This window comes from Triturus cristatus, chromosome 7, assembly GCF_964204655.1.
Source record: "Triturus cristatus chromosome 7, aTriCri1.1, whole genome shotgun sequence".
Classification (NCBI taxonomy): Eukaryota; Metazoa; Chordata; class Amphibia; order Caudata; family Salamandridae; genus Triturus; species Triturus cristatus.
The window spans coordinates 168,982,507-168,994,674 of NC_140590.1; the positions used below are offsets into that span (position 1 = coordinate 168,982,507).

Consider the following 12,168-nt stretch of genomic DNA (forward strand, 5'->3'; position numbering starts at 1 on the left):
GATCCTCCCCACAGATGGGGATGGTGGAATGCAACGCTACTGGTGCTTGTCCTCAGTTGCGGCTTGGGCCTTCGCGAGTCACCACTTCGGCCTCCTCCTTACAATAACAGTCGCAAACAGACCTTGCCATGTTCCGGTGGCCCCCCTGACATACAGGATCACTGTCCTCACTCTGTACATGGGTTACAGTCCAACTGATACAGCAGCAGTCTACATAGTGACCCCACCTGGCATACGGGGGTCACCGACTCCACTTCATACTCAGACTACTGCCTGATCAGCACAACAGCAATGTTTAAGGTGACCCCACCTGGCCTAATGGGTCACCCACTTTACTCCACACATGGGTTACAGCCTGATAGGCACAGCAATAATCTTCACAGTGGCCTCACCTGGCATACAAGATTGCCAACTTCAAACCTATACACGGACAATGACCGGATCAGTGAAGTAGCCGTCTTTGCTACAGGGATCCAATTGCCAGGATCCCCACTGGACCTAGCTCCCTCCATCACTCACCTTATCCTCAGGGGGCACACTGGTCCTGCAAGCAGGCAAGCACTGGTGCTCTATCTAGGTTGTAGTGGCAGGTGGTCTTGGATTCCCTGGGCAATGTTCCCTCACTGAACTGGGAGACTGGCAGGCCTTGATCCCCAGTCCTGGTCATAGGCAGAAGTCTCCTCGATCTCTCCTTTTTATAGTACATTTCATGACACCAAATGTGAGTTAGAGTCTGAGTCAATGAAGTTTACGTTGGGGGTCTGATTGCTTTGGAAGTGCCTCTCTACCCTTCCCTTTCTTCAGAAAGCAGTCTATATGAGCTGACTCTAAATCTGGTAGCTCCACAACACAGGCCATGGGAGTGAGTAGTCGTTGACACCTGGATACCAGCCACAGTTATATGAATATAAAAAGGTTACCACAGGTCCTAAACCCTACTCTTTATGATTGTCTTATCAGCCCCATCTCCTTCCAGAGGTGTCCCCAGGCCTCTTCCCAGTGAACTCTCTCTGTATCAAGGATCACTCTTTGAAGTGTACTGAGGAGCTTGACTCTCCCTCCACCAATGTGCGTCGCATCCAGCTCACAGGAATGAAGCAATCCACAAATCTGCCTGGGGGGATTCCTCTACCTCCTCATGTTCCTCGTGTTACCTCTGGGTCTTCCAAAATGGAACCTAGACTCTTCCATGTTTTGTACCTTTCACAGTCACACATACACCCAGTACATGTATAACACACACACACACTGCACAGCGTTACACACCAAACCAATGTAGGCCAAGGTTGAGTTATGACAACAGCAGTGGAACTTTAAATGAGAGACCCTGTAGGCCTCACTCAAGTGGCGCAGGTAAAGTGACCTATTTACTCCTACTGATCACTACGCTGAATGCTGCCACCACCACGCTCATGCTGATTAAATGTAATCATAGAGACAGGCCTATGTCATCAAGCACATGCATGATCCGTGTTTGCCGAGGACAACACAAATCAGCATAAGGGATCCAGACATCATTACAGTTTGGGCAATCAGTGCAGATCCATCACCATAAGAGGAACCTTTTCGTTCCAAAAATCATATTACCATGAATTAAGCTTTTATTTAGGAATAACATCCAAAAATTGTGAATTTCATATTTTTCTGTATTTAAAGGTAAAGGTTATCACTAATGGTTTTCTGGTGGTAAAAGCACAGATGTGTGCACAAGAAGTGTAAATACCGCCTTTCTTGGTGCACCAATACCGCAATAGAAATACTGTGCTAAATGTGCATAAACCCTCTTCCCAAACAGTTATCACAATTGTTCAGAACTCCTCCAGTATCTATTTGGGGGCCTTAGTATTGTTGTTGTATAAGGGGCGTTTTTGTTACAAAACACAATAGAAATCTGAATATTGTTGTTGAATCACTCAAGGTTAAGGATGGACTGTCAGCATTTAAACTTGTGCCTTGCTGTAAACAGATCTCAGTTACTGTGCTTATTTGATGAGCTATCTAAAATATCATGCATCTCTTTCTGCTCATGAAGGGGCATGCCTACTATTAGTGCAGTAGGTCCTGGATAGTGACAGGTATATGCACCCCAAATTAAATTTTCATTTACAACCCAATAAGGGTTCGAGGCAGCATTTCTGTTGCATACATTATGGCCCAAACCACTCCTGGTCTACCATTGCGCTCAAAGCATCCTGTAATATCACTTTTAAAATTAATTTAGTGGGGTTCTTTTGTGGTCTTCTCATGTTTTTGTGACTGTTACTCACTGTTTTATTTTGCTATTCCAGCCTTACCCTGCCCACCAAACAGCCACTATGAGGCTCGTGGAAACGCCTGCCCTGCTACATGCCTGGATAGAACTGCTCCAGACAGATGCACTGACCCACCGGTAGAGACCTGTCAGTGTGACCAAGGTTTTATTCTCAGCTCTGGCGACTGTGTTGCTGTCGACAACTGCGGCTGCGCTGACAACGGTGTGTACTACATGCCCAATGAGGAGTTCTGGGAAGACAAGAACTGTGAAAGGCGCTGCAGGTGTGACCCAGCCCTGGGCATGGTGGTGTGCCAGGCTGTGAAATGCAAAGACAGTGAAAGATGTATGGTGGCTAATGGTGTCCTTGGCTGCTTCCCAGTCAGCTATGCCCAATGTACAGCACGGGGAGATCATCACTACGACACCTACGATGCGAGACATATCAATTTCATGGGCACCTGTGCCTATCTACTGGTTGGAACAACATCCATAGATCCTACATTGACTCCGTTCAGAGTCATAGTCAAGAATGACCACCGTGGCCTCAAGACTGTATCATTCACCAAGGAGGTGACACTGGAGCTGTATGGGTCAGAGATTACCCTAAGCAAGGACTACCCTGGAAAGATCCTGGTACAGTATGATCTCTTTCTGTAGCAAGAGTGATCTGAGTAGAATGTAAGACAGTGTTATGTGAGAAGTAGGGTCAGCTATGTCATATGCAGAGAGAGACAGCAAATCTACCCCATGCGAAGAGTATATTTTCTTGAGCTCCTAAAAGACACCTAGGAAAATATTTGTTTGCTGCCCCTAGGCTTCTACCCTTAAGTGCTTCACCTCAAGCCCTGACATGACATGCCCCTAGTCTTGCTTAACCCACCACTTTTACCAGCAGGATTCATGTAAAGATTGCACAGTTAGGTATTTTGATTGTGAAATCATTTACAACTACCCCCGGATACGGCAATCCCCTCATCTAGTGTTAGAAACTGAGAACATGGTCAACCACTAGGCTTCATGCACCTTAAAATTCGGGGGCCCACATTAACAATGAGGAACCAATTTAAAAAGCACCAAAAAGGGCAAATGAACTATTTGAAAGCAAACAAGTTAACTTTAACCACATAACTTAGATACATTGGGCCCGATTCAAAAAGGTATACTTACACTTTCAGAGCTTATTTACAAGCCCCTCGCGCCACACTTACGTCACTTTTCCCATGTTAAAAATGACGCAAAAGTGGCGCAAGGGGCTTGTAAATCTGCCCCTCAGTATTTTGCATGTGGAGTATTTCGACTCCTCACTCCCTATACTTATGTGTGTGCAGTTCTCTGCCCTGATTGCGGAGTCTCCGGTGTGGAGAACTCTGTACAAATAAGTATAGGGAATGCAAAGTTGTAAAACTTCACGCTTAGTTTTCAAATACCAAAAAGTAGTAAACATACACAAAATTCTAACTTTACCTTTGTGAATCAGGCCCCCAGTCGTTTCCATGAGAACATGCTCTACAGTCTAAATTGCCACAATATCAAATTTAACATTACAAGCATTGGCAAAACTAATAGGTCAGTCTCTGGCCAGCAGGTGTGATGGTAACTTGTTTTTATATTTTATATTTTTGCAAGCATATGCCAAATATATTTTTTAAAGAAAGCATGCCACTGCTTAAATGCTGAGGCCATATGGTTGTAATAAACATTTTAATATAAGAAACATTTACAATTTCATGTAATTTGGAAAGAAGAGTACAGGCACTTTCTCTCAGGTATGTGTTCGTAGAAAAGGCATTGAACCCCTTTTTAGATTGAAGCCCACCAAAAAGTGGAGCTGACTGGTTGGCTAAAGGCATCTTTGGGACATTAAGGGGCATATTATCAAGGACCGCGTTAAAATTATCGCCGCTTTAGTGGCAGAAAACTGCCGCTAAAGCGGCGATAATGGCTTGATAATATGCCCTTGAGAATTCCAATAGAAGCCCATGTTCACACCAGAACATGGGCTTTTATGGAAATTCTGAAGGGCATATTATCAAGCCCGTTATCGCCGCTTTAGCGGCAGTTTTCTGCCGCTAAAGCGGCGATAACTTTAATGCCGTTTCTTGATAATATGCCCCTTAGAAAGCCTACCTGAGAATGCATTCCGTCCATTACTGACCATTGCCTTTGTGGTTTGTAAGACACATTTTCTGGCTTTCTATTTGCTGGCTTTATTTGTTTTAGGCTGTCCAGCTTGAGTTCGTCCCCTTCCGTTGCCCAAACCTTGTTTACGTATTCTTCCTCAAATTCGCTTTCTGTAAAAAGGCCTTTAAAACTTTTCCTTATCTTGTCACATTTGCTATGCATTCAAAGACAGAGGGCAAATGGCAAGCTCTTGGTGTTTAATTTTATTTCTCTGACTTCAAAGTTGGAGAATTTATTTAACAATCATGTTGAGCGCCCATGAAGAGAAGAGGGTGTAGGATGTTTTTTTCTCTAGAACACAACAACAAAAAAATGAACTGTGCTGATGTTTTAGAGTACATCAGAATAAGTACAAATGAAGCACTTTTGTGTGTAATTTTGAAGTGTGGTGGAAACAAACATCACACCACTACACAGGGTGATGGCATTTGGACACATTATCGTTTGGGTGCAGTAAACTCATAATTTAGTGCAAATGTAATGGTCATTTCAATTGAAAATTTGTTGTCTGTAATGGCAGTGCGCTACCACACCATGAATACCATGAATACTCGACACCACCCCACTTCTTTCTAAGACACTCCACTCTACGACATGCCACTCCAAAAAATGCCATTCCATTCTAAGGCACTCTATGGCACGCCACGCCACTCCACTCTACCCACTCCAATCTACCCCACTTCACCCAATGTACTCCACTCCACCTTACTCCATTCTATCCCACTCCACTTCAATATACCCCACCCTACTCTAATGTGCCCCATTTCAATTTACCACAGTCTAACCCACTCTACCCAAATCCACTCCAATCCATCCCAATCTACTCCACTCCAGTCCAATCTACCCTCCTCAACTCCAGCCTACTCCATTACACTCCAATCTACCCCACTAAATGTAATCTAACCCAATCAACCCCACCTCACTCCAGTCTCCCCCACATCACCACCATCTACAGCATTCCACTCACATCTACTCCACTCTGCTTCAATCTACCCAGTCTACCCCACTCCACTCTACCCCATTCCAATACACTCCACTCCAATCTACCCAACTCCACTCCAATCTGCTCCCTCCACTCTACACCACTCGAATCCATCCCATTCCAATTTACCCCACTCCATTCTAATTTATGCCACTCCACTCCAAACTCTACTACAATCTTTCCAACTACTCTCCACTCTAATCTACCTCACTCTACCCCACACCACCATAGTCTACCCACTCCACCACAATCTACCCCAATCCACCCCACCACAATCTACCCCACTCCAATCTACCACAAACCACTCTACCACAGTCCACTACAATCTACCACACTCCTCAAATTTCTCCCACTCCACTCCAATCCTCCAATCTAACCCACTACACCCCAATCCACTGCACTACAATCTTTCCCACCCTACCCCACTACACCATAATCTATACTACTACAATCTACCCCACCCCATCTACTCCCATAGCTACTCCAAACCAAACTACCCCACTCCACCACACCCCAATGCAATCTACCCCACTCCAATCATCCCTCCTCAACTACTTCACTTCAATCTACCCTACTCCATTCCAATGTACCTTACTCTAATTCATCCAATCTACCCCACTCCACTCCAGCCTTGTCAACCCCAATACACTCCACTCCAATCTACCTCACTCCACTCTTCCCCAATCTATCTCACTCCACTTCAATCTCAAATTGACTCGACCCTGTCCTACTCCACTCCACCGCACTCCACTGCATTGTAGCCTGCTCCACTTTTCCCCAATATACCCCACTCCAATGGATTCACTCTAATCCACCTAATCTACCATCCATCCACTCTACCCAATCTACTCCACTCCACTCCACTTCACTCTAATCTACCACACAGCACTCAAATCAATGCCACTCTAGTCCAATCTAACCCACTCCACCCCAATCCAATCTACCCCACCCCAAACTACCCTACTCAATACTACCCCACTCCAAACTACCCCCATCTACCCCACTCCATTCAATTCTACCCTACTGTAATCCACCCAATCTACCCCACTCCAATCCACCTCACTTCATTCCACTCCACTCTAATTTAACCCAATATGTTCCACTCCACTTGATCCCAACTATCCCAGTCCACTCTACTTAAATCAACTCCAATCTACTCTACCCCTACCTACCACACTATAATCTTCCTCAGGCTACTTCACTCCAGTCTAGCCCACTCCACCATAGTCTACTCCACTCCACCCTAATCTACCACACTCCACTCTAATCTACCCCAATTCGGTCTACCCCACTCCAATCTATCATCCTCATATATCCAACTCCCCTACTCGAATATACCCCACTCTAATCTACTTCCCTCTAATCTACCCCACTCCGATCTACCTCACTTCAATATACCTCACTCCAATCTACCCCACTCTACTCTGAAACCCGCTGTGCAGATGCGTGGTTAGCATCGCACAAAATCATTTTTGCGGCTAATCGGGGGCAAATTGGGAATTGTGACTTCAAAGTGTTCTAACACTGAATTGTATCTAGTTGCTGTTTTAATATGGAATTTACACTAAGCTTATTGTTTGGAAATTAAAGTGTTTTAATTGAAGCCATTTTTAATTGAACTCAGCTTTTTTGCACATCGAGATGCTGGGAGACACCATTTTGGTTAACGCTCCAGTGTGTCTAGGTTCTTGTTATAAAATTAGAACAACTGTGCGGATGCACAGCGGCTGCGTGCAGTGGGCGTGCCGCTGGCATGCCCAAGGCCAACCTAAGGAAGCCCAAATGCACCCATCCGCGTCCGACCAGGTTCAGGGGCCAGGAACCCTGCCTTTCTTCAAGTAAGTAGACCTTCATATTTTCCCCTCAACTTTTTGCATTCCAGGTTCTCCCAATGAAAGATGTTTTCACTCCCTGTGTTTATCTAACGGAAAACTATATGTCAACTAGGCCTGGGCAAAATTTCCGTTCCGCTCTAGGAAATTGCGATAATTTGACATTTTCGCGTTCCGCGGAGAGCGCGAAAATGTCAAAATTTCCGCATTCCGCAGCTTAGCGATAATTTGTTTCTTGCTCGCGCTGTAAAATAATACATTCTCGCGCGCTCGCGATCGCCTTACCTGAATCCCCGCGTTTGCCGACAAGTTTTCCCGATCCGGTCGCGTTCTCCCCGAGATGTTGGATTGTTGGTAGCCATTTGCGCTGTCTCGTGACAGTTCGCGCCCGCAGTAATGTCATTGGTCGCGCGTTCACGTCTTTCTTCTCGCGATCATGCACCGCGAGAAGAGTGAAAACAAGATGGCCGCGCCCGTGAGCAACCGCATGAGTAAGTTGGCGAGCCGCGACCACGCAGAAAATACCACGAACGGGCGGGAAAAAAACTTCTGCATCTTCGCGATATTTCTGCATGTTTGCGGAGATTTTTAAAATTTTCACGATAATTTGCGAAAGTCACTTTCGCAAATGCCGCCCAACCCTAATGTCAACGCTGCTCGCTTTCCCTTCCTCAGACAATTGCTTTCAAGCCTTCCTCTAAAATGCAAACTATTTGTAGAATGTTTTTAATTGACTGTCGGCCAATTCCAAAACATAAATTAGAGCTTTTCACTCTTCTAGGAGAGGAATACCCAGATGTATTTTTGACAGAAACATGGCTACATGCAGAGTCTGATCCAGATTGTGCTCAAACCCTCCCCCCAGGATATTATAGCCAACACAGAGACCATGAAACCAAGCGGGGTAGCGGTATCGCAATCATCCTGAACGGTATTTTTAGCTGTCTCATCGAATCTACTCAGATATTAGACTGTGAACGTAGGACTTTTGTCATCTTGTTTTCCCCACTAGCACTTTTGCGGGTGTTTTAGTATTTAGACCATCAGGAACCGGTGGTAAATTTCTCCAATCCCTTCCCGAAGTTGTTGCCAGTTTTTCCACTACAACAGCAAATTTTTCTCTATTAGGAGATTTTAACCACCATCTGGATGAGCCTATGAACACCCAGGCTTTTGCTCTTCTTCAAGACCTTTTGGCCATTCAGCTCCCACAAAGAGTGATAGGAGCTACTCTAAATAAAGGACATCTACTTGATCCTGTCTTCTCCAATGATTATAGGTTAAAGGTTTTGGACCCAGTTCCTGTAATCTGGTCAGATCTTTTTCTGATACCAGTTATTCTGGAAACTGTGTGGCTGTCCCATGAATGTAATTCTACTAGACCTTGGTCTAAATTGTCAGTGGAGCAATGGACACAAGCTCCCTTTAGATTCTAGACCTATATTAGATTCTAACCCTACCATAGCCAATGGAAAGAATTCTGAATGGATTGAATCGCCATTATACTACTTGACTTAAGCTCAGCATTTGAAATGGTAAACCATAGCATCATTATAAAGAGACTTATGAAGGTTGGCATTATTGAAAGAGCTCTTTCCTGGCTTCAGTCTTTTCTTGAGGATAGGATCTTTCAGGTTTATGAAGAAGGTTGCATGTCCGACATCTCACCTTTAAAATGTTGAGTACTTCAGGGCTCATCCTTGAGCCCGACTTAGTTTACTATCCACATTAGGCCACTTGCAGACATCGTCTCATCTATTGGGATCTCAAAAATTACTTATGTTGACGATCCACAACTAGTTTTCTCCTTGACTCAAAATCAATACTCACCTTCTATTTCTTTAGGCCTATGTCTTGAAAAGGTAGCTAAGTGGGTAGTACACTCCTGTCTCAAGCATACCGGGGACAAAACCAAGCTTATATTCCTCTGGAACAATTCAATTCCGGATCGTCGACTGGACTGGCCAAGTTGCTTGGGTGCTCCTCCTTCCTCTAAAAAGATAATCAAAAGCCTTGGTAGGTGGCTGGATAATCCTCTTAAATTTGATCATCAGTCAATGGCGACTAGACTGGCCAAGTTGCTTGGGTGCTCCTCCTCCCTCTAAAACCATCATCACAAGCCTTGGTATGTAGCTGGATAATTGCCTTAAATTTGACCATCGGTCAGTGAAGCTTGCAGCCATTTGCTATGGCTTGCTTAGAATGCTTTAGAAGATTCTTCCCCTTCATCCTTTTTCCGCAAAAAGGCTGATAGTCCAGGCTCTCATTCTCTCTCGCCTGGATTATTGTAATTCTCTTTACCTAGGAGCTCCAAAGACCACAACAAGGAAACTTCAGGTAGTATAGAACTGTGCTGCGCGATTGCTTTTCAATATTCCTGGGAACCAATCTGCCTGACAATCGCTGATCTCTCTCCACTGGGTCCCTGTAGCTCAGAGGATCAAGTTCAAATCCCTGTGTATTGCCCACAAAGCATTGAGGGGCAAAGGACCCCAGATTTCCTGTTCTTTTCTCTCATTCTATCTCCCAGGAAGAACCCTGCGCTCCTCCAATGCGTACCTAGCCGTAGTACCCTCAGTTAGAAGAGAAGGATCTGGCGGCCACTCTTTCTCATAATGTGGCCAGGTTATGGAACACCCTTTCCGTACCTCTGGCTCTGCAAACCAGGAACTTCCTTTTCGGGAAATGCCTAAAACCGGGCTTTTCCATAATATTTTCCATTAATAGAGGCTATAAATAATCTTCTTGATGTTTCTGTGCAGCACTATCAGCGCTGGGATGCCTACGGGTAGCTAAGCCCTCTATAGGTGTTTCATAATAATAACGATCTACTCCACCCCACCCACACTCCACGTCATGCCACTAACATTTAGCTATGGCGAACAACAACGAACATGGTGTACAACATGGCTTAAACACCTTGCCAAAGCCAATAACTCTCACATAGCCGAGAGCTATTGGCTTTCCCAATGCTTGTTAGTTTTAGTGCATAGGATTCTTATTGGCACAAGGAATATTTGCATTACACTTTGAATTCAAGTCACCCAAAGACATAGTTTAACCACATGGATAACTTAAAACAAGCATTGACATAGCCAATAGGTCTCACCGTTGGGACCTTATACGTTTTTGGCCAGAGCTATTAGCTTTGCTGATGTCTTCAAGCTACAGTGTAGAGCAGTGTGGCTGCTGAGCAGCATGTTGAAAGGTTATAATAAAAAAGCGTTGTAAGCATTTTTGGTATTTTATATATAACCAAGAAGATGTTATGTAGAACTGAACAGCCCTATTAAACAAGTACCACAGTGCATCTAAATTTTTTCAGAAAGGTATTTGTTTATGTGGTTTCCTTCGTTAGAATAAATGGTGATAAACATGGAAGTACCCAAATACTTCCAGCTTTTAATCTCTATTTTTATCTATTTCTTTGTCAGTAGACAAGATCCACGTGACCATTTAATAGTAACTTTACACAATTGATACATAGTAATGTTAAAAGCAGATTAGAATCGTACTCATGAAACAGAAGTAAAATTAAAAACAAATTTCTTACCAGCTCAGGAACTAGTCAAACTCAATCTTAAAATGTAAAAAAAAGATTTCTGCACAAGATTATCCCCCACGGTAGCAGAGAATCAACAAAGATCCAGTGTGTAGAGCAGACACAGAGGTTGTGGTGGTAGCACAGTGCTGAGATGTCAGGCAGAGTGCGGCTGAAGATGCAAACACAGATGAGGCCTGTGAATATACTGGGATGCAGCGACTTGAGATCTCTAAAGCGCCTCACAACAAGAGAGGCTGAGCTCACTTGAGAGGAGGAAACAAAGTGTGTGTGGTGGGTAAGACGGGATGTGCATCTTACCCGGAGATGTCGATATCTTGCAAGGGAAAAGGGCGTCTATTCTGTGGTGTGTGGTGGTAGAGGATTTTGCGGCACCGGTGCTTTACTCATGTTTAAAGGTAAAGCGCCAGTGCCGCGATTGCTGCAAAAGTAAACAAATAGAAAAAAACATCTATTTCTTTACTTTTGCTATAATCGCGGCACCGGCGATTTACTTTTAAATTAAAAGTAAAGCGCGGGTGCCGCAATTATAGCAAAAGTAAAGAAATAGATGTTTTTTTCTATTTGTTTACTTTTGCAGCAATCGCGGCTCCGGCACTTTACTCATGGTTAAAGGTAAAGCGCCGGTGCCGCGATTGCTGCAAAAGCGTGGCACCGACGCTTTAGAGCCAGATGGCAGCTGTACACGTCGCAAGCGCTTGTGCTCGTAACAGCAAGCTGGTGGCCGGCTGCCTCTGGGTAGTACTTCTAAAACCCGCTTCCTAAATGTCTCGCTTGAGACAACGCATGCACTGGCTCAGGCGAGACCTAAAAAGGGAAAATGAATAAAGAATGGAAAGAAAAAGAAATTGGAAAATAAAGTATTGGCCAACCAGCCCTGTCTCTGACATGCACTTCCTTTAGACAGATGTGCACATATGATCAATGGAACTGCTGTCACCTTCTGCTGGCTCTGTTGTAAATAGTCTTCTAATAGCCTAAAACATGTGCCATTGTCGGCCCTGCAAACAGGTGTCCGATAAAGACAGACACAATGACCAGAATTATTTCTTGGAGGGGATCCCCTTGTTACACCCAAAAATTCTGCTGAATTTCACCAGTTTCACCAGTTTTTGTGCACAGGTTTCACCTCCTTCATTATTACGCGGTTTTCTTTGCAAAATAAATTATGATAGTTTTTTTAGATATAAAACCTCTCTACTTTCCATGGTCTGTAAATAATATATGTTACCATCATACAATCTAATGCCACCCAACTTACCGACATCGCAAGGAGGAAAGTCTGTTTTTCTTGCTAGGACATTGTAATATATACAGGTGTCAGAGACTAGCATTAATTCACCTACATTCACCTACA

The 12,168-nt window shown here is 44.2% G+C and overlaps 1 protein-coding gene across 1 annotated transcript in view; it reads left to right on the plus strand.

Annotated features, from left to right (window-relative positions):
• LOC146809136 (IgGFc-binding protein-like) overlaps positions 1–12,168 on the plus strand; it is a 453,503-nt gene that overhangs the window by 394,363 nt on the left and 46,972 nt on the right. Inside the window, exon 30 of the mRNA XM_085615950.1 lies at positions 2,289–2,887. Within this exon, the coding sequence (XP_085472076.1) occupies positions 2,289–2,887 (599 nt within the window). The remainder of the gene's footprint in view (positions 1–2,288; positions 2,888–12,168) is intronic.